This window comes from Nyctibius grandis, chromosome 2, assembly GCF_013368605.1.
Source record: "Nyctibius grandis isolate bNycGra1 chromosome 2, bNycGra1.pri, whole genome shotgun sequence".
In the NCBI taxonomy this organism is placed as follows: Eukaryota; Metazoa; Chordata; class Aves; order Nyctibiiformes; family Nyctibiidae; genus Nyctibius; species Nyctibius grandis.
This window is the reverse complement of record NC_090659.1, coordinates 49,955,077-49,978,756: the sequence shown is the minus strand read 5'-3', so window position 1 is coordinate 49,978,756 and position 23,680 is coordinate 49,955,077. Positions and strand designations below refer to the sequence as shown.

The 23,680-nt window shown below is 39.7% G+C and overlaps 1 protein-coding gene across 1 annotated transcript in view; it reads left to right on the top strand.

Annotated features, from left to right (window-relative positions):
• The window catches only part of GABRG3 (gamma-aminobutyric acid type A receptor subunit gamma3), a 366,619-nt gene that overhangs the window by 15,396 nt on the left and 327,543 nt on the right, over positions 1 to 23,680 (top strand). Inside the window, exon 3 of the mRNA XM_068423230.1 lies at positions 4,360 to 4,427. Within this exon, the coding sequence (XP_068279331.1) occupies positions 4,360 to 4,427 (68 nt within the window). The remainder of the gene's footprint in view (positions 1 to 4,359; positions 4,428 to 23,680) is intronic.

The following is a 23,680-nucleotide window of genomic DNA, read 5'->3' as shown; positions in this document are numbered from 1 at the left end:
AAAGTCTTTTAAAATTCTCCTGATTTATCTGTCAAGTTTTTTACACACATGATCAGCTTGCATATGTCCAAGAGTAAAGCCTTCACAGATTTCAATGGGGTTCAAGCTCAGGTACTGTTTATTTCACCAGTGTAAATTTATAAGGCAGGACTACACAAATCCTATAGTTGGCCTGCAAGTGTATTTGTGATCAGGGCATTATTCTAGGTGTTTCTTTTTTGTTGTTGTCCAGACATACCTGACCAAGCTTCAGGCTCACTGTGTAAGCGTTCATGTGTCTTCTTAAGCGAGCTTTGCAGGCAGCGTTGAACTCACAGCTCCTGTGGCTAGGCATCTTTTGAACTGTCTAAAATTTGTAGACAAATTTCACTTGCATGTGTCTTTGCAATGTGATAGTTACAAGGCTGACTGGAATGTAACACTCCGTCTGTCTCAAAGTCATGGCATTTGGTTCAGATGGGGGATATTAGCTAAATATTGCTGTGACCTTAGTTTTGTTTGCAGATATTTTGATTGGCTTGATAAATCCCCTCCTCAATTAAAACAAACATGTTTGAAGATGAAGTGATTCTGATAAGCAGTTAGCTAACCTTAGACAGCACTGTGTAGCAGCATAACACTGCAGTTTCTTGGATGTGCTTACATTGTCTTTTAGGGAAAGTTAACTACCATATATTAAAGAATATTTCAAAGCACTTTGACAAGATTGGTACATTTGTTGACAACCTTTAATTGCTCTCCTGCATGTGATGATACACACATGGTACTGCCAGTAATTTTTCTAAGTTTCTGACAGATCTTTAGAACTATTCTGGGCTGATGCCGATATCAAGACGGTACTGGAGCTGAGTATCCATTTGTAATCTCATTGCCAACTTTTAGTGAGGTATTAACACTTTTGTTGTTCAATCAACAAGACTGTGAGGACTTGCTTAGTGCAAGAAAAAAGGATACTTCTGCAGCTCAGCAACTCCATGCATGGCTTAAATCAGCCCATGAACTGAGTGTTCACAAATGCATGTAGTTTACAGAAAAACTGAGCATGCCTTGAAGTAATTGGTAATGTAACTATTTATCTCTTCCATGAAACTCAGTTTATTTTGAAGACTGGTAGAGCGTGAGTTCTTTAAAATAAGACTTGATAACTTTAATACTCAGTTATTCTCTTTTTCATAATGCATTCTGGATGAAGTAATCTTAAAATCTTTGCCTCATCATAGTTGGTATTTTGAACTAAAATCCTACGACAACAAATCTAAAATTTATACCTGATGGTTCTCCCAGATTATATCTGTTTATATCCATGAGAGACGACGTGCAACAAGAACGGTACTCTTCTGTCTTTTCTTTCAAAACCCGAACACATACTTACTATACAGTTATATTACAGTTGTGTTTTCTGCCTCTGCCTATGAAAACAAAATATCATTCAAAGAAACATTTAGTGTCTGTTGTAGTGATATAACATCTTACTTGTATTTTTTTTTTTAATTTGAATTTCACTGGGAATATCTGAGGCTAGATGCTGATTTAATTTGAAGTAAGAAGTGACTGCTGCTTATTTTTCTTCTGTTTCAAGATGCTGTGGTTTAACCCCAGCCAACAACTAAGCCCCACACAGCTGCTCACTCACTTCCTCCCTGGTGGGATGGGGGAGAGAATCAGGATAAAAATGGGAAAACTTGTAGGCTGAGATAAAGACAGTTTAATAGGTAAAGCAAAAGCTGTGTGAACAAGCAAAACAAAGCAAAACCAGGAATTCATTCACTGCTTCCCATCAGCAGGCAGGTGTTCAGCCATCTCTAGGAAAGCAGGGCTCCATCACATGTAACAGTTACTTGGGAAGACAAATGCCGTCACTCCGAATGTCCTCCCCTTCCTTCTTTTCCCCCCCAGCTTTATATCCTGAGCATGATGTCATATGCTATGGAATATCCCTGTGGTCAGTTGGCGTCAGCTGTCTCGGCTGTGTCCCCTCCCAACTTCTTGTGCACCCCCAGCCTCCTCGCTGGTGGGGTGGTGTGAGAAGCAGAAAAGGCCTTGACTCTGTGTAAGCCCTGCTCAGCAATAACTAAAACATCCCTGTGTTATCAAGGCTGGTTTTGGCACAAGTCCAAAACATAGTCCCATACTAGCTACTGTGAAGAAAATTAACTCTATCCCAGCCAAAATTAGCATACAAGATTAGACCTTTACTGTGAGTAAGACTAAATTCTCTTTAGCATTAACAAGCAGTGCTGCCTTTTTTTTGTACTCAAAAAGAATTTGGCCCAACACATTCAGGAGAAATTATCATCTCATAATCTATTTTATATCTTAACTGCAACGATTAAACAAAAATGGATCCCAAGCACTGTGTTCTGGTCCTGAGCTTTGTCCCCAATACTGCCAAGATTCAATTGTATTCCAGTTTGCATCACTAAGTCTAGCCCCATTAATGTTCTCCAGAACTCTTCAGTGTTGAACTTCCAGCTAGATATGTGCATAATCCCTAAAGAGACCAGAGCCCTTTATTCCATGTATACTCATCTTAGTAAAAGAGCTAGCTGTAGTTCCCTGCTATTACCTATTTCTATGCAATGACATTTATTACTGCATTTTGAGGCAAGTCTCATTATCAGAAGCTGCTAGACTCCGATTTAGTTATTAGCTGAGTACAATTAGAGTTGTATTAATCAGTTGTGCTTGTTCAGCTGAGTTCAGATTTTCTTTTGCTGAAGGGAAGATCCAAGTTTATAAACCAGTACTTAAGACAATTTGAAACCATGACCTTAAATAATCCTGGATGTTCTGATCATAGGCAGTCAAAGAAGTGCGTGGTACTTAGTGAATTAGAGAGAATGTTTATCATCTTTAACCACTATTTGTATCCACTTTAATGTCTGGTTTTGCAACATTACATCTAGTCTTCCTAATGGTATGTACATACCAAAGTCTTACATGACAAGCCAGCCTGCCTATTTTTTCAGAACCATCTAACTAACTTTTCAGGTACTTTAAAACTTCTCAGCATCTCATTGTTAGTCTGAAATTTGGGGAATGCAGGCAAAAATTATTCATCTTTACAGGTGAAGATTCCTGTCTGTCTTCATATTGATACCGGATGGCTTCTTAAACTTTAGACAAATTAACTGTTATACACCTGAGATAAATGTCCCACAGAACCATGGTATTAAACTGTTCCTCACATCTCTGCTCAGTAGCTTCCCCGAGGAAAGCTCTCTGAGTTTTGAGTGGCTGATGTACCTGCATTTCCTCGTTCTAGAGGGCTTGGGGATTGGTGCAAAAAAGTCCCAAGTTCAGCATTGTTCCCAAACTTCAGTGGTTTGAATTACTCTCTGGAGATTTTTGACGACCATGGAGATGGGAAGGTGCCTCTATGGGAAAATAAGATGTCTAACAGAAGCTGTTGGCATACTAGGGCCAAGTTTACATCAATTCTGACTAGCAGGTTAGAACAGGATTCATACTTACTTAGTTTTGGATCAGCTAACCCTGGAGAAAGTAAAACACCAATTTAGATCTCAATTTAGAGGTTAATGTATACCATGTGGGATCAGAAGGAGTGCAGTATAAGTAAAAAAAACAATGTGCGCTTCAGTGTAAGAGTGGCATTATTTTAGAGTTAGGCTACGACACCAGTAAGAGCTATTTGAATAATGTTCAGCAGGTACACTGACATCAAAGATGCTAACAGGAAGATAAATCCTAGCGGCCTCAGATAAAGAAAGGATTACAGAGCTTGTCCTGGCCTATTAAACCCTGGAAGCCTGAAAACATGGAAGATCTTATGAGAAACTTGCATTGACTAAACCAAATCAAATTCAAAAACCTTTGGGTGACTGAGTGCAAAAGCAATGTGGGCTGAAGGGAATGAGTCTAAATTGAAAGGAGAAGAGTTGTTTAGGTTTAGCTGAATGGATTTCATAGTGATTTTACTCTTAAGATATGATGATTTCAGGCTGATGAGATAAGAAAATCTGGAAAGAACTTTTGATGTGGAACAAACATGTTAAAGGACCTGTGTGTTGAGGTAATGGATAAAAGTGACATGCTGCATTATTTCTAGTTTAATGTCGGTCATTTTTGATTTTGACTTCGAGCCACTGTAAGTTTCTTTAACAGATTACTGCTGACATAAATGGGGATCATGATGATAAAGTAGCACAGGCTGTAATTTATGGCAATTTTTGTTGGGTAGGAGGAAGAGAACCTTGTCTTCCTGAAAAATATGTAATCCATATTTCTCAGGAGTTCTACCTGAAGAGTAGACCTTACAGTTATTGAGGAAGAAAATATTTAAAGTGATTATTTATGTTTTCTGCAAAATAATATGAAATAATTTTTTTTTCTCTACAGTAAAACCAACAGTTATTGATGTTGACATTTATGTCAACAGCATTGGTCCTGTATCATCAATAAATATGGTAAGTGACTTGCTAACAAAGATTTTTATCTGGACTGCTGGTCTTGGCATCAATACTAGCTTTTGAAAAAGACAATAAATACCACTGGGATAAGTTGTTTTGATTGCTGATCTAGTTCTGTTTTCAGCTATAGCTCTGTTTTTCAGATGACTCTCTTGTGTTTCTTCAAGAGAAGAACAAACCTACAAGCAATATTATGCTCTGTGTTGTCTACCACAAAATGCTGGTAGATCTTGAATGCTGAAATAGCCATCTTAGGAAAAAATAAGTATGAAGCAAAGCTATTGTCAAGAAAATTCTTGAATTAATATTTCAAGAGTCAATCGAATATACAGAGCTTCATAATGCAGAGTTAATGAGAGTCATCACATACTGTCAGTATATTTATTTGAAATTCATCATCTCTTCAGTGGTTACTTTTCTTTCACTGAGTTATCAACAAGCTTTAGCCTTGAAGTGTAATTTTGAAGAAGTTATATATAGCTGTACTGCCTGTGTAAAGGCAGGAGAAATTGAAAGAATCTGTGTGATAGTGTGACAATAGTGAACCTAGCAAAACATAACTGTTGGTCAGTTGTTGTGGTCATCTTAACTCCAGGACATTCCTCAGTTCTGCAGCAACACATTCAGATTTAGAAATCAAGCTGGTTGTTTATGTAGCTAGAGAGGTATGGGTTACTGTGGCTGCTTGTGCAACTTCACATTTGAATTCAGCACAGTATTCCTCTTTGTAAACTAGGCTGAATTTTTTCTTGATACAACTTGGAAATGGAGGACCTCTTAATATCTTAATTTACTTAAAGCTCTTATACTAACATCTTCAAAGCAATGACTTTCTCTTGTTCACAATGTAATTCAAAGGCTGCTGTGTACAATGCTCATATAAGAATCTAATAAATGCACTGCATGTATGTTTTGTATTTTTGGAACAAAATCTCCTGCATTTGAAAGGTGGTCATTCAGCCTGATTGTTTGGTTTTGCCTGTGTATATGGGATAATGTAAATTATTGCAGTGTGTCAAATACTGGGTGGTCAAAGACTCCTATGTCCCCTGGTGATGGGAAATCTGGCAAGTAAAGACAGAACAAATTATGTGCTGGGAACAACTTGGACACGTATTCAAAGTGTGAAATATATTGGTCATATTTCATGTGAAGCACTGAATGTCAAGCAATGGGAGTACCTGCTCCATTCTTGTTCTAATAAATAGCTAATTATCTTACCCTTCCCTGACTGCGTACCAAAATGACTTGTCCAGGGAGTGATTTATTGGAAGATCTATTCTGCTTATGGTCCTCTGGCTTGCATTTACGTGTAGTCTTTGAATAGGTACTCTGTTCAAAAGCAATGGGGACAATGGTGAGGATGCTTACTTTTCAAAGTCTTTTTGCTCTTTGCCCCTCTGAATTAGCTCGTAAGTAGCATCCTGGAGTCATGGAAATGTATGTGGAATAATAATTAAGGAAGCATTTAATCAGAACAGCTTCATGTAGGAAGAAGGTAAAAATAATAATAGAAGGAACCGGTGGTTTTTGGAAGATTATTATGACACAGTCAAAACATGGCTAGTTTACTTATCCCTTAGCTTTTAAGTTCAGGATATCTTATGGCACCGAGATGGAAAGGTGCACCAAGGCACCAATTTAAAAAATGCATACTGTATCTCTTTTATAGTAGACAAACTTATTAGGATTGTTAATGAGTGTATGGCGTAGAGATATTTCTTGGTTACAGCTGAAAAAAGGTACTTATAATCTGTAAGGGCAGAATGATAAATAAAACAATCATGAAATAGAAAATGTAGGTACCTGAAGTTTTAAGGGCTCAAGTCTGCTTAAAGCTGTATTTCAACTTTGAATAGAAATGGACCTTGTTTCAGATATGCTTGTGGACCGTATATCCCGCTGAAACTGAACCTGAACAAGCTAAGCACTTGAGTTTTATTTCAGTTCGCAAACTTGATTATCAATGCAAGAGATTAACATTAGGCACTCAAATGTAGCAAACTTTTGTCCAAAAGCTCCGTTTCTGCTGTGTTACTTTGGAGTTTGTCCAAACTTACATGAGAGAGCAGAAATGAGCTTGCAGTCTCAAATTTACAATGAAGATAGGAAGTCCTTCTCACAAACCTACAAGCTATGGTGCTGTATGATAACTTGTTTCTCCAGTGGCAGTACTGATTCAGGAGCTACTTTCCCCTACATTTGTGTTATTTCAACTGTTTGGCTACAGTATGCAGTAGCTCTGTGATATTCTACTGGAAAAAAAGTTAAACACTTTTTAGAATTAAAAATAATAATTAAAAAAACCATTTATTTATGTTTAAGTAAGCAGTTTTTCTTGTAGCCTTTGAACTGCTGGAGCATGGATACACAAACAGCTGAACAGAAACCGTAGCTGGAAATTACCTGTGGCAGAGGAAGAGGAAGGAAGGAACCATCTTCTGTCTGATTCCTCTCATATAGCTGAACTCCCAAAGGAAGAGGAATGTGTGTGAAAATCGTGTACAGAATTTAGAATAGTATTCTGGGAGAAAAAAAAGAAGAGTATTCTTGCAAGAATCTACATATGCTATATTTCTCAGCAGGACAGGAACTTCTAGCTTTTCTCCCCTAAATTATTGCTAAAAGTTGAGATATTCTGTCAAGGCAACTTGGCAAGATGGCATTTGATTGAGCAAGAAGAAAGATGATTACATTGATTTCCCTGTCTTCTATTTCAAGAGTGAGATCATCAACACGTACAAGGAGGACTTCCCTGCTGTGTTCTTCCAAACTTAGCCCTTAGCTCTGTCACTTTTTTCTTAATCTGCAGCACTTCTGAGGGAAAATCATGTGGAGCTTCTCTAGAGATCAAACTCTGCAGGTATATTTTCTTATCAGTTTTCATCAGTACTTTTCATCCTGTGGGTGAAAGCTTGGAACTAAAATAATTTCCTTTAAGTTATCTGTTCAATGGGTGTTCAGTTGAATGTTCAAGCCAATTTTGTAGAGCAAAGCTTTTCAGATGTCAATAACTTTGTTGTAATTATGATTAGACTTGAGGATGAATATTAATATCTTGCTGTTTCTTTAACAGTCAGGAAAAAGACAGTTGCTCAGGCACCTACCTACAGCAAAGATAACCTCAGATGAATTACATGTGAATACTTCACAGAATCACAGAATCAACCAGGTTGGAAGAGACCTCATGGATCATCGAGTCCAACCGTTGCCTTTGTACCACCCTGTCAACTAGACCATGGCACTAAGTGCCATGTCCAGTCTTTTCTTAAACACATCCAGAGATGGTGACTCCACCACCTCCCTGGGCAGCCCATTCCAATGTCTAATAACCCTTTCTGTAAAGAAATTCTTCCTAATGTCCAACCTGAACCTCCCCTGGCGAAGCCTGAGGCTGTGCCCTCTTGTCCTATCGCTAGTTGCCCGGGAGAAGAGGCCAACTCCCACTTCACTACAACCTCCCTTCAGGTCGTTGTAGACTGCAATAAGGTCACCTCTGAGCCTCCTCTTCTCCAGGCTAAACAACCCCAGCTCCCTCAGCCGTTCCTTGTAGGTCAGACCCTCCAGACCCTTCACCAGCTTGGTCGCCCTCCTCTGGACTCGCTCCAACACCTCAACAGCTTTCTTGAAGTGCGGGGCCCACAACTGAACACAGTACTCAAGGTGCGGCCTCACCAGTGCCGAGTAGAGAGGGACGATCACTTCCCTAGACCGGCTGGCTACACTATTCTTAATAGAGGCCAGGATGCCATTGGCCTTCTTGGCCACCTGGGCACACTGCTGGCTCATGTTTAGCTGGCTGTCGATCAGCACCCCCAGGTCTCTTTCCTCCGGGCCGCTTTCTAACCACTCTTCCCGCAGCCTGTAGCGCTGCATGGGGTTGTTGTGGCCGAAGTGTAAGACCCGGCACTTGTTCTTGTTGAACCTCATGTCGTTGGTCTCGGCCCATCTATCTAACCTGTCCAGATCCCTCTGTAGGGCCTTCCTACCCTCCAGCAGATCGACACTCCCACCCAGCTTGGTGTCATCTGCAAATTTACTGAGGGTGCACTCAATCCCTAAGTCTAGATCATCTATAAAGATATTGAACAGCACCGGCCCCAGAACTGAGCCCTGGGGAACACTACTAGTGACTGGCCGCCAGTTGGACTTTGCCCCATTCACCACCACTCTCTGGGCTCGGCCATCCAGCCAGCTTTTGACCCATTGAAGAGTCCACCCATCCAAGCCCCGGGCAGCCAGTTTGTCCAGGAGGATGCTGTGGGAGACAGTGTCGAATGCCTTACTGAAGTCTAGATAGACTACATCCACAGCCCTGCCCTCATCTACTAAGCGGGTCACTTTGTCATAGAAGGAGACCAGGTTGGTCGAGCAGGACCTGCCTTTCATGAATCCATGTTGGCTGGCCCCGATGCCCCGATTGTCCTGCATGTGCCGTGTAATGGCACTCAGGATGATCTGTTCCATCACCTTGCCTGGCACCGAGGTCAGGCTGACAGGCCTATAGTTCCCTGGATCGTCCTTCCGACCCTTCTTGTAGATGGGCGTTACGTTTGCTAATTTCCAGACAGCTGGAACTTCTCCAGTTAACCAGGACTGCCGGTAGATAATGGAGAGTGGTTTGGCAAGTTCATTTGCCAGTTCCTTCATTACTCTGGGGTGAATCTCATCTGGGCCCATAGCCTTGTGGGTGTCCAGCTGGCACAGCAGATCACTAACCGTCTCCTCCTGGATCCTGGGAGGTTCACACAGCCCCCCGTCCCTAACTTCAGGCTCTGGGGGCCGAGTCTCCTGAGGAGGCCCTGAGGAAAAAGAAATCCTCTCAGACTGAGGCTGAAAGTGCCACAAGGGGAAGAAATGTTAGGGATCACTTCAAAAAGGCTTGCAGTCAAGGGAAAGATAATGTTCTCTATGACAAAGATGGCGTAATCCATAGGAATATACGTCTGACCCTGCATTCCAGACTGTTTGCAGAGGGTTTATGCCACTTCTCCTAAAGGCCTTACCAGTGATTCATTTCCTAGTTGCTTTCTAAAATATCTATTTAGAACCTCAAGATTTCCATAAAAAGCAGGAGTGATTGTGAGAAGGTAATGTGGATGCTCTTCTATTAGAGACTCATCATTATGACATCTTTATGATGACAATAGAAACTTGTTTTCTGGATAGACAGTGCTGACTCTTCCTTTGTTTGTGACATAGAAGATTTCTTTGGGGCACAGTCTAAAAAAGCTAATGTTAAGTAGCAAGAAATAGGAATAGTGTAAGAATAAAGAAGTAAAAGTAGGCTGAATAACGAACTAAGTGATACCAGGAGGTAGTCTCAAGTGGCAGTGGCTTTGAAGAAGCAAGTAAATTCAGCATGATGTTATGAAATGACAGAAATGATTGATACTAGACAAGAGTATTTTGAAATTTAAAACTCTGAGATGTTTGAATGCCCAATCAAAAATTTTTGGGTGGCTTTTTAGTAGATAAAAGGCATCTATTGTATAAATATCTTGATGCCTGTCCTTTATCAAAAACATAATAGGATGTGAGCTTGGACTGATTTAAAAGAAATATAAACTGGTTGATTTAAAGGTATATGGATGTTCTGAGCCAAATTAAATCTTCCTGGGAGCGTATTATACCCCTTTGTCTTGGTTTTCATCTCTTCATAAAGTAAGTTACAGAATTCTGCAACTTGCCATTTCATGTTACAATGTCATTAGAGACCCTGACTTGTAGGATACAATTTTCATATCTATTGCAAGATTTTATTTCAAGCTTTTCTATATTTAAAAACCTTTGTTCATAGAATCATTGAATCGTTTTTGTTGGAAAGGATCATTGAGTCCAACCATTAACCTAACACTGCCAAGTCCACCACTAAACAATATCCCTAAGCACTACATCTACTCTTCTTTCAAATACCTCCAGGGATGGTGACTCCACCACTTCCCTGGGCAGTCTGTTCCACTGCTTTATAACCCTTTCAGTGAAGAAATTTTTCCTGATATCCAATGTAAACCTCCCCTGGCACAACTTGAGGCTGTTTCCTTTCATCCCGTCCCTTGTTACCTGGGAGAATAGACCAACACCCTCCTTGCTACAACCACATTTCAGGTACTTGTAGACAGCAATAAGGTCTCCCCTGAGCCTCCTTTGCTCCAGACCAAACAACCCAAATTCCCTCAGCTGCTCCTCATAAGACTTGTTCTCCAGACCCTTCACCAGCTTTGTTGCCCTTCTTTGGACTCTCTCCAGCACCTCAATGTCTTTCTTATAGTGAGGGGCCCAAAACTGAACACGATATTTGACATGTGGCCTCACCAATGCCGAGTACAGAGGGACAATCGCTTCCCTAGTCCTGCTGGCCACATTATTCCTGATACAAGCCAGGATGCTGTTGGCCTTCTTGGTCACCTGGGCACACTGCTGGCTCGTGTTCAGCCATCTGTCCACCAATACCCCCAGGTCCTTTTCCACCAGGCAGCTTTCCAGACACTCTTCCCCAAGCCTGTAGCAGTGCATGGGGTTGTTGTGACCCAAGTGCAGGACCTTGGCCTTGTTGAACCTAATACAGTTGGCCTCAGCCTATCGATCTAGCCTGTCGAGATCCCTCTGCAGAGCCTCCCTACCCTCAGGCAGATCAACACTCCCACCCAACTTAGTGTCATCTCCGAATTTACTGAGGGTGCACTCAATACCCTCATCCAGATATCAATAAAGATATTAAACAGGACTGGGCCCAGTACTGAGCCCTGGGGGACACCACTTGTGACCGCACACCAACTGGATTTAGCTCCACTCACCACAACTCTTTGGGCCCAGCCACCCAGCCAGTTTTTTACTCACCGAAGCGTACGCCCATCCAAGCCACAGGCAGTCAGTTTCTCCAGGAGAATGCTGTGGGAGACAGTGTCAAAGGCTTTACTAAAGTCCAGGTAGACAACATCCACAGCCTTTCCCTCATCCGGTAAGCGGGTCATCTTGTCATAGAAGGAGACCAGGTTAGTCAAGCAGGACTTGCCTTTCATAAACCCGTGCTGACTGGACCTGATTGCCTGGTTGTCCTGTATGTGCCCCATAATAGCACTCAAGATGATCTGCTCCATAATATTCCCTGGCATGGAGGTCAGACTGACAGGCCTGTAGTTCCCCGGATCCTCCTTCTGGCCCTTCTTGTAGATGGGTGTCACTTTTGCTAATTTCCAGTCACCTGGGACCTCCCCAGTTAGCCAGGACTGCTGATAAATGGTGGAAAGCGGCTTGGTGAGCACTTCTGCCAGTTCTCTCAGTACCCTTGTGTGGATCCCGTCCAGCCCCATAGACTTGTGTGTGTCTAAGTGGCATAGCAGGTCTCTAACCATTTCCCTGTGGATTATGGGGGCTTTGCTCAGCTCCCTGTCCCTGTCCTCCAGCTCATGAGGCAGGGTACCCAGAGAACAACTCGTCTTACTACTAAAGGCTGAGGCAAAGAAGGCATTAAGCACCTCAGCCTTTTCCTCATCCTTTGTCACTATGCTTCCTCCCTCATCCAGTAAAGGATGGAGGTTCTCCTTGGCCCTTCTCTTCTGGCTAATGTATTTGTAGAAACATTTTTATTGCCTTTTACAGCAGTGGCCAGATTAAGTTCTAGCTGGGCTTTGGCCCTTCTGATTTTTTCCCTGCATAGACTCACAACATCCTTGTAGTCCTCCTGAGTGGCCTGCCCCTTCTTCCAAAGGTCATAAACTCTCCTTTTTTTCCTGAGTTCCAGCCAAAGCTCTCTGTTCATCCAGGCCAGTCTTCTTTCCCGCTGGCTCGTCTTCCGACACATGGGGACGGCCTGCTCCTGCGCCTTTAAGATTTCTTTCTTGAAGAGTGTCCAGACTTCCTGGACCCTGTTGCCCTTCAAGACTGCCTCCCAAGGGACTCTGTCAACCAGGCTCCTAAACAGGCCAAAGTCTGCCCTCCGGAAGTCCAAGGTAGCAGTTCTGTTGGCTCCCTTCCTTACTTCTCCAAGAATCAAAAACTCTACCATTTCAAGATGTCCCAAGAGGGTCTCCAACCATCACAGCACCCGCAAGTCCTTCCCAGTTTGCAAACAAGAGGTCCATCAGGGCAGCTTCCCTAGTTGGCTCACTCACCAGCTGTGTTAGGAATTTATCTATCTATCATCTCCCACACACTCCAGGAACCTCTGAGACTGTTTCCTCTCTGCTGTATTGTATGTCCAGCAGACATCCGGTAAGTTGAAGTCCCCCGCAAGAATAATGGCTACTGATCATGAGACTTCTCCCAGCTGCTTGTAGAATATTTCATCTACATGTATCTGTAAACATAATGAACACGCTTCCGCTGCTGTTAGGGATCTTCTAAGTGCGTTTTTTAAATCTGAAAATTCATCTGCAATCTTGATTTTATTTTTCCCCACACTTTGTATTTTAAAGCAGGTGTATGTATTCCAAATCACTCAGTTTTCATATCTTAATGTCTTTTTTTTTTAACACTTCCCATTCAAAATGGTGTCCAGGAAGCATATGCTTTTGCATTAAAATCCATGCTCCAGTTTTTGTCAACAACCCCGTTCTTGTCAACAACAGCAAAGGTTTATAAGTTGCTTTATAAAACTTAGATCTTAATATGTGGCTTACTGTAGCCTAGTTTTCCACAGATAAGCAGTGCTGGCCTGCTTAGAAATGAACAGAAAATGGAGAGATACCATGTCAGTATGCAAAGAGCGAATCAGATGTAACTGATGGGGAAAAAAAATCCCCTAGAATTAGTTTTATGGGACAGAAATGTAAACACACTGAGATTATGTAGACTATTAAATCTCAATAGCATCAAAGTCCATGTGGTTTTGTGTACACACATATAGTCTTAAATGAGTAGCTACAGGAATCTGAGGCTACAACACAAGTTGCTGGTGAAGGAAGAATTAGACATCTATATGGTTTTAGCAGCTGGAATCTCATTTTAATGCAGCTGTACAGAAAGTATGTTGAAGAGACAGTGAGAGAAACAAGCTTATAAACTGTATTTACCTGTTCGTAAAACTATTAATTGGTTATCTGCTGGATATATGCTCATCTCTTTATTCTCAGGTAATCTGAAAAGGTAATTCCTGGAGTGTTCCTTTTGTGTGTTTCATCACTTCATTCTTTTGTGTCCACTGTCTAGGCTATGTCATATATCTTTGTGGATGCTGTATTTCCCTTTTGTTCAGTTAAGTGTTGTAGAATAAAAGCAATCTTTACTCTTTTTTTGCCCCTTAACGTATTGATAGACTTCTTTGAACTTCAAAGTCCTCACATTTTCATTTTGCTTCTCCATGAGACACGATAGGTATTTAAAAGAATAGTCTTGATGTGGAGACTTGTCTAAAATATTATTCAGAGCTTATAATTAAGTCTGAATTTCTTGCATATTTTTAGTCTCTATGTATGCTTACTTGATAGTTAAAACTATTATTGGAGCATTTGCAATCATAGAAACGTAACCTGGTGAATATTTCCATAATAAGGCAAAGCTAATCTAAATCCAGATTTCATCTGTTTTTCACCCCACTGTGTAGCCCCAAATATTTACTTTACAGGCTTCTCAAAGATAATGCAAGCTACTATTTGAGCACAAGCCTGATATCCTGTTGTTCATTGTTAACTTGGAGTGGTTTTTTCCAACTATATCTCACTGTTTTACCTAATCTATTTGTAAAGCAATTGTGTAGGCAGGTGATTCCTTTTATTTTTGATGGGTGAGCTTTCCAGTTGGTGAGTTCAGATCATCTCTAAAGTAATGGAATGTCTCAGAATGTTTGTATTTTTCCCTGCAAATTTTACAAGTCATTTTTTTTTCTCTATGACCTAAGATAACACTCAAGTCTTGGATTAAATGTTAGTTCGAGTGGGTCTGTTCATTTACGAGGACTAAGATACTAATCAAAAACATTTTGTTAGACTATAATCAAGTTACTATTCTTGTTTCTAGAGCATATTTGTATCCTGTCATTAAGTTTGGGTTGATCACTCATGATAAAAAAGGTATGAATTATAGAAAACTTTTAAGCTGCATGGATTTTTACTGATAAATCAAAATCACCTCACATAGAAACTCATTCTTGTTGCTTCAAGCTCTGGCAGTCAATGCCTCACTATGAAAATGTTTCTGGGAGGTGGTAGTAATAAACTGCAACTTGAGTCTGTTTATGACTGTTCCACCACTGAGTTTGTGAGAGGCTAATATAATCTCAAAAGTGAAACAGGGTGGAAAGGAGGAAGCTGGAGGGAAAAGAATAAGCATGGTTTGATTTTTTCACATATCAGCTTGGCAACTTCTACTTTTGATCTCCTCTAGACCTTCACTTTGTGCAACTAAAATATGACCTAGCTGATAAACGCTTGGATAAAGGCCTTAAACTGCCCTTGTTTGAGGTGCAATGGAATGGACTAGCATAATTTTCATTTTTCTGTAATGAAGCTTGTGTACTGTGATATGTAGCAGTAAAATACTTATTGCTATAATTTACTGTATTAGCATGAAATCAAGTTTTCTTCTTGGAGGAATGATAGTTTCTGTCACAAGTCTTTGTTAATGGACTGATCTTCTATCTGCTGGTCCTGTCTTATCGGAGTTCAAGCAGATTGTCACTAAGGATGACTTAGCCTTAGTGTTGTCTCAAAAGGTGTATAACAAATGAGCAATTTACTTTCAGTAATATAGGAGAATAAAATGTCTCATCTGCCCAGTAATGGGCATTGCAAAAAGATCTGAAGAACAGCTGGACTGAATGTTTTTTCCATGGCTGAACAGAGCTACAGTATCTAGCAGGTACCTCATGTTTGAGTGAATGAATTTGCCTTTGTACAAAGTATGGAAAGAAACTTTCCAGCCTGATGCCAGTTCTTAGGCTTGATTTCTCCCACTTCAATAACCTATTTCTTGGGCCTGCAGATCCTAGACTTTAGCATAAGTGTACACACTCTTACAGGTCCTTTGGAAAGTAACAGTTGCCTTCCTTGTCTATCCAATGCTACATAGCTCCACTTTCTTTATTGCCACGATTTGGGAAAGTTAATATAGAAAAGCTGTGGCTAAATTGCTGCAAAGGATATTGAATTACTTTAGGGTATATTGAGGGTCTCTTTGCCTAAATCAATTTAGTTTTTGAGTGGTCAAGCATTTATCAACTTCATTGTAGAGCCTGAGGTTTCCATGATTGCTCCATGAAAGAGTAATTACTTTTGTGTTGATCTGTTTATTGGATTCCTGCATGATATTGACATAATTTAAACCATGGTTTTGAGAGTTTGGTCTTCCTTAGTTTTCATTGATGGATTTACCCAAGAAGCGAATGGGTGTTGCTGATTGGTTCTGTAAATAATAAAGCAGTCCTAATGACAATTTTCTGTAAAATTTCATGGTATAAAGTTTTGGGAATGCAGATCCAGCCATCACAGCATCCATAGAGTGATTCCAGTGGCATTATAAATGTGCTTGTAGTTAGGAAGGAACATTCAGTACGATGTGACCCCATCCATATAATACCTAATTAGGTCACAGAAGAGTCTTCATGTTTCTGTAAGGTTTTTTGTTTGGCAAAAAATGAATACTATTCATCAGTGTCATTTAAATATCGGAACAGTGCCCTTCATTTTTCACACCATTCTTACACTGAATAAAACCCAGAAGAACCCACATGCCTTAATTTTTTTCCACATGAGAGCTTGTCATCAGTCTAATTGAACATAATTTCCTTTATTGTCTCATTGCTGAAAAATAAGGTTTAGTGAATTGTATTTCATTTCTCTTCAAGCTTTTTTAGTGAACATGGTTTCTTAAGCACTCTCAGACATGCTTTTTCTGGTACAGACAAGGTATTTCTGCTGAGGGACTACACAGAACTGAAGAATAAAACAAATACTTGGTTTCTGCAATTAAAAAAGTCTACAGACTGCAGGGATGTACCTGTATCCCAACACCTCCATGCTTTTGTTAACATCCATACACTTTTCTCCGTTTAAATCACTGTAGTCTTCATTTATTACTTTCTTGATCTGGAAAAGGGACTTTTATGTGGACAAAAATAGTGATATTCTAGGTTCTTTATATCTTTTCATAGGTTTCTTCCTCAAAACTTTCTCCACCTCTGTCTTCTTGTGCATCTGCTTTTTGTTAGACTTGTAAGGTACAGGTGGTTCTGCTACATACTGTGTTGGACAAGCTGTTTTCTGCCCTTAAAACTGCTATTATCTCCTCCAGAAACTTCTCTCTCTTTTCCTACTTCCACAAATGACATTTGCAACTCTTGAATACTGAAGAAATTTGGTGAGAGGAAGGTGTTTTTGTAACTATTATTAGCTTTTTGCATACTACACAGAAGCAGACAATTTTGACCATAGAGTTTTGGATGTGTTTTCGGTATTACAGTGGAGTCCACTCCATTAAAAACAGCAACAAACATTTTAATGTTAATATAATAATTTTAGTGTTTTTTAAAGTTTTAAATGATAAAGATAGGGAAACTGTTCAAGGGTCTAAGAGATGAAATTCTCAAGGCTGTTGTGAGATTCTTAAACCAAAGAAACTGCTACCTTCCTTTCTGACAGTTTTCTGTGCTTACCCCAAGGGTAGCTGTGTGTGCTGGGAGCTTATCTAGGAAACTGCATTCCTTGGCAGACTTAGGAGCAGAGATAACTGATTCTTGCTTTCTCTGACTTGCGTTTGGCAGATTTTGCAAAGAGAACAGAATTTTCAAAAGTGCTTAAGGAACTTAGTCATGAGAGGTATTAAATACCTAGCTACAGTAACATGTTGTAATTCTCATACGTAGGGCTTGACAAATTGAGGGCCATGTTCACAAGGGTATGAAGGTGTCAAGCTCTTTCTTACAGTGCCTAACTGACAGTAAGTTCAATGGTCGTTAAATACTTACATCAGCGTGAGCTCCACTGATATTTTCCTTGCATAGATAGTGAATGCATGATTTAGATGGGATTAGAAATTTCAAAGAAATCTGTATAATTCTTGGCACTTTCTGTAAGTATTCTTCCATAGGAATTCTGGTCTTAAAAAAATATATTTTAATAATAGGGTTGTTGTACCTATTGTGATTTGAGATTTAAAAAAGCAAAGTCTGAAGGAAGGAAATTAGGCCAGCTGTTACAAAGAAGGCATACTTGGAAAAATGGAGAAACCCTTGGTCATGCAGACACTTCATCATGTTTGACATAGACACAGTGATGATTACATTATCATGTAATCTGCGTCTGTATTAATATTCTTCTATGAAGCCAAAAGTTCCTGTGAAGACTGTATGGGAGAAACAGAACAAATATGATGCATCACAGTGAACTGTAACAGATGAGGAAAGACAAAAATGATTGGCTACTATTTTAAGATCATTTCATAAAACAGCCATGCTATTTCAGATCTCCTGGTCCTTATCCTCAAGATAGATTACTAAAACCATTCAAAAGAAGAAGCCTGGAAACTAAATTTTGTGATTGTGTTGAATGTGGAAAAGCACAAGCTCAACAGTGGCATTGATTTTATGCCTCTGTACAACTCATGCTCCTGGTGACCTCTGCAAGTGGTAACTACTTGTCACCTTTCCTGTCTGTTGCACCTTTTCCTGATTCAGCTGTACATACTAACCTTTATCTTGACTGTCCGTTGATTAATGTAACTTATTTTTACCCAGAACATACTAATCTCAACAGGCTTTGTGATGTCTCTCTCAGATCAGAAAAAGGGCACGTGTGCCCAAGATTTTGTGATTTTTTTTCCAGCTGTATTGTTTACTCAAAAAGAATAAATTACCTGTGCTTTCAGACCTTGCACCTCAAAATGATTCTTGGAAACAGTAGCTAGTGGACTCAAGGAATATTGAGCTTTGGCTGATAGTTCATGTTTGATAAAGTGTGTCGGATAACTGAGACAAACAAATAACTGCCATCTGCTTACACACACTCCATATATCAGACTCTGATAGTTCTGTCCTTTCAAATGGCTTTTCAGGTGCATATTTCCCTGAGGTATATTTACTGCAGTGTGCACAGTATGTTTTTTTCGTTACCTAGAAGGCCTATAGATCAAGGTTGAATTACAAGGCAATCAAAATTGTGAACTGTAGAAAGGTATGACCTTATTCTTTCAATTTATGGAGATTATTATATTGTAATCAACCATCTTTTTGTCTAATAATGTCAGTTACTTAATTTTACTGCTTTTAGTAATTGAAGAATTGAGATCACCAAGCTGTTTGCTGGTCTTCTCTGCTGCATATGGAAATGAAAAATTTCCTCCTGTATTACTTATCTGCCTCAGTCTTGGTCTTCATTTCTCTGGGTGAAATTGTCACTTGATCACATGCTCACTAAACATCTGGCCATCTTTAAGGCAAAGCAATTTCAATTTTCCTAAATTGGACTTAATGCATTATGCAAATGTTACTTCGTTAGACACTCAGATGAGCTATCAAGCTATATTGTTTGGTCAGAATAATGTAGGCTTGCTTCTCCTCTCGATGCTGGTTTGAAATCAGACTAACAATTTTGGATAAATTCAGTTTGTGCAATCATTTTTACTTGTGATTCAATTAGGGCATACATAGGGGTCTAGGTAAATGCAGTCAATGACTTTGTTCCTGACATATGCTGATACCTATGTGCAATGAGTGAAACAGCATAAACAATAAGAGAGCTAAATTAATCTCTCAGAAAGTGAATGGAACTCTGCCAGCCATAAAATTGAGCCACATTCTCCTAAAATATTCCACACTGAGAGACTAATAAGAAGATCCAAAGTAACCCAAAGTTAATTTTGGTAGCAGAACATAATGGGTCCTCACTGCCTTCTGTATTTTCTTTTAATTTGCAGTATTGTGGAGAGTGCAAAGTGAAACACCGGTAAATTGGGGAATTTCTTCTGTGCTGGATGGGGCCAAATAAACAGGTGATGTGTTACAGCAGCAAAGGATCTGCCTGGTGCCTAATGTTGTCCTCTGAGTTCCCCAGGGGGCCTAGGTTCTCACCTGACATAAATGGCTGACTGCATCAACATAAATGGAAATGTACTGATCTGTGCTACTCTGTAGGCTGCTGCTTTCATATTTCTTTTTTCCTAAATAGTTGTCATTGTTTCCAGATTAAAAGGTTAGGTATTAGGAGGGTTTTTTGCATAATACTATATTATATCATTCTTTTGTGGAGTGTAATAAAAGAAAGAAAAAAAAAAAGAGATGGCAAGACTGTCTGATTGTACTCACCTGAAAGCTGCTGAATTTATCTTCATTATTTTCCCTGCAATGTGTTCTCTAACTCTCTAGTGTCTGAAAAGGTATTTATGTAAATATGGCTGAGCATTTCTTTGCCATCTGGATGGTACTGTAAGAATGGTATAAAGACAAGGAAAGTGAAAACAAATGTAGGAAGCTTAGGAGAATGCCTTAAAAAGATAAAATTGAACCTATATTTTGAGAGCTGCCTAACTGGACCAGCACACAAAGCTTTTGACAGATTGTGGCACAACTAGATTAGCCAACTGCAAAGAAACAGATTAAAATAATTATTTAGGAGTTTCTTTTGGATTTCCAAAAAGTCTGGCTAAACTGATGTTGTGTGAATGTTCTAGCTAATGGGAACAATGATAGGTGATGCATTGAATGGTCAACTTGTGCTTGTTCTTCTTTTTAGCCCCGATTTATGCATGAAACTTTTGCTGACATAGCAGTGTTTAGGACTGTGACTTCTTTCAAAATACCTCACCAGAAAAGCCATCAGCTAGAGTATGGAGTAAAAGCGTTTTGCTCATAAAGCCCACTGTGCTTGGAGAATCACCAACTGGGCACAACACTTGGGTACAGAAGTACCTGTGCTGGCAGTTGCATTTGCTGTCATTATGCAAGTAAAACTATCAACAGATTGAGAGGGTAAGCTTATTTAACAGGAAAAATATAAACATCAATTTACTTCTCACACAGAAAAAAACTCTGTACTTTCCTAGGTCTCATGCACCTGGAAACGCTTTTTTTTTTGCTGTTGCTAATATATCTTAGCCTGTACATATATATGTGCAGATAACAGATGAGCATCTCTGAAATTTTAAACTCTCCATAGGTTTAGAGCTACAAAGGTCTTTGAATAAAATGACAAACAAACCAGCAACCAAAACCATAATTAAATAAAAATGAGCGACATGACAAAAATCTGTCAGCTCCTAAATAAGTGACGTGATTTATGCCGAGTATCACATGGAAGCCAAAGTCAGGAACTGGATTTGAAAGTGCTCTTTCACTGTTTTTGTTTTGTGTCTAATTGAACTTACAAGACTCAGCTTCCATTTTCATTCAGAATCTGAAGCCCTTCCATGGGCTAAATCTCCAGTTGTTTTAGTTGAGTATTTTCCAGGATGAGATGCAAGACAGGGTCAGTTTTACTTAGAAAGCTGTAGATAATTTTAGCCTTACCTAGTAATTTGTTCCCGTGGATCTATCCTGGATTATAAAATTACAAGAAAAATTGTGATATAAGGGTATAAGTACTTGGGGCTGATGTTATAATCTAATTGAACATCTACACAGCATTTTTCTTTATAAATACTGGTTTTCAGCTGAGTATTGTAAATTGGGGTAAACTTTTCAACAGCAGATATCCATCACAGAACTTTTATTTGCCAAAAGCAGTTCAGACAGTGGTTTGGCTATTTCTGAAACAAACTAGGGAGGAACATTTTTTTCACATTCAAAAGTGAGTGACCCTCCACCTCTCCCTAAACTTTATTACCTCATGCTGATTAGAAAGGACATTAAATTATAAGGCTTCGGGAAGGAGGGAAAGAAAGAATGGTGCATTTCCTGTATGTCAGAGATGCCTTCTGTTGTCACTGTGAAAATCTGCCTCCAAGTCTGTTTGCACATGCTCTGCAGAGAAAAACAATTTTAGCAGACTAAATCCCTTGATTCCACCTGTGTTGCATATGTTTTGGTGTGAGCGTGGGCCAGAATTCCTGGAAAGCGTACATTTGAGCTGCTGCAGCTGATGTGAAAGAACAGTATCTGTGCTCCTAGTGATCTTGCAGTATCTACTGCAGCAGTATGGAGAAGGAAATTGCCTAATTGCAATGGACAAGGGGCTACGGGTAGTGACAGGTGCTGGAATGCATGAAATAAATGTGAGAAGAACTGACTGAGACATGGATGTTTTGAGGAGGGTAAAAGACTGAGGACTGGCTGAGTGTAATGAATAGGAGTGGACTGAAGAGTTGGGATACGAAGAAATCAGGATAGGAGGTAAAAAGAAAGAGCGGAGTGAAAAGGAGCATGCCAGGGAGAATGGATGGGAAAATCAATTAGTAGAGTCTTCATGTTCCTTTAAAGTCTAAGAGGGCATTCAAGGCCATGCTCATATTCCTTTTCATAGCTGTGTGCAAGTTTGGATATATGCATCTTGATTGTTATTTTCCCTATGGGGATGGCTATCGGCTATGAACTAGTGTCCATCAATTTGCCTTATCTGGACAGCCAACTGAGTTGCTCTGAAGGTGGAGTGATTGTGCAGGGCCAGTGTGTAACTGGAAAGACGACCACACAGTCTAGGCTTAGGCCTGGATGTGCTTAATCCAAAAGAACTCTACAGGTGTAGCCCCAAATTCCTTACCATTCTTATGCTGACTCTAAACCTTTGTGAAATGCAATGGCAAACTCTCCTGGTCCTCAAAGGGAATGGCAAGCAATAGTTAATAGTTACTGGAAACTATGATGGTCTTTTAGCTCAAACAGACCTCATTGTGATGGAGATAATATTTTGAACTCTGTTTATTTACCTACAGAAATTACGATATGGTGATGTGTAATAGATTCTCTTGTACATAAAAAGCTAGGAAAGTATTAAAAAAAGTTATGTTTAAAGACTTTTTGGGATTGAAATGTCATAGTTACAGTTGACTTTTTTGCTTGCTTGCACTTAAGCATGATAATGCAGTCCTGCATTTCTTGATAATCCACCATGTTTATGCAAAAACAGTTTCTCCTCCAGCATACACAAAGCTTCTCTGGTCTGAGACTATTTGTTCATTAAAGGAGATTTCTCGCTATTGCTACTGCAGTACCAGTGGGTGTTTGTAGAGAGACAGCAGGAAGGTCTGGAGGTTGAAGCAGCAGAACGTTGCTCCAGTAGAACTAGATCCTGCTTCTACCAAAGAAAATTTGGTGAGACGAGCGACAAGATGTTTATAGCAAACTTCTCAAAATGGCTATTAGTTGGATGTTCCTTGCTTTAAGAATGTAATTTGACACACTATGGTCTGATATACAGCAGTGCAAGAGATACTGAGCTGGTGAGTGTTGAATATAAATCCTATGGCATTATATATTACCTAATAGAAAAGACTCTGAAAAAACCCAAGAAAACCTTGTTTTGAGCACCTAAATGTTCTGTGAACTTTTGATTTAATCTCTGCCTCTGAGATTGAGAGTATGGCGAGACTTTTCTGAAACTCCTTTTCTGAGCAAACACCTAGGAAGATGAGTGAGTATTAGCCCACTTGACATATATTTCGCGGCAGATATTAAAACTAAGTGTATTGAAAGGTCCTTCATGAAATTCTGGACTTTCCTTATATTTCTTACTGTAAATTGGCATCAGCTACAAACTTCATGGGCTGTCCTAAAGGAACAGGAAAGGAAAACAGAGGCTTCCATTTGGCGTTGCTTCCATACACTACTGAGAAATGTTCTGTCTTGTCCTCATTTTACCATCTTCTTCTGTCTGCAGCTGAGAGGTATAAGTTCTTCTGCAGTGAGGCATAATTTAGGTAAGGCTTAATACCCTGTTGCTGTTTAAAGCGTTTTGATTTCTTTAATAGTTTAGTCATGGATTTCTGGGATGGCTAATGAAAGTAGCTTTCAGACTTAAAAGGCATCCTTCACTGGTACTGTATCAGGTGCAGGTGTAGTTCCATCTTTGGTGAAATGCTTGAATTAATATTAGTTTTACCACATAACTTCTTTGTATCTGTGTAAAGGAGGTGTTGGAATGGCTAGGGGATCTCACTTTCTGGTGGAAATTCCATTTTTTTACACAGAATCCACATACACATTACCTGACAAAAAGTTTTCAAAGGATGGATTGCCTTCATGTTGTTTGATTGCATCTGCTTCAGGACTAGTTTAAAACAAACAAACAAACTGGACAAAACAAAGTTACCTGAAACGCACCCAGACACTGCTATGGTCAACGTGAGATGAGCCTGCAAGAAGCGTGGCAGCCTGCTCTTAGGCAGAA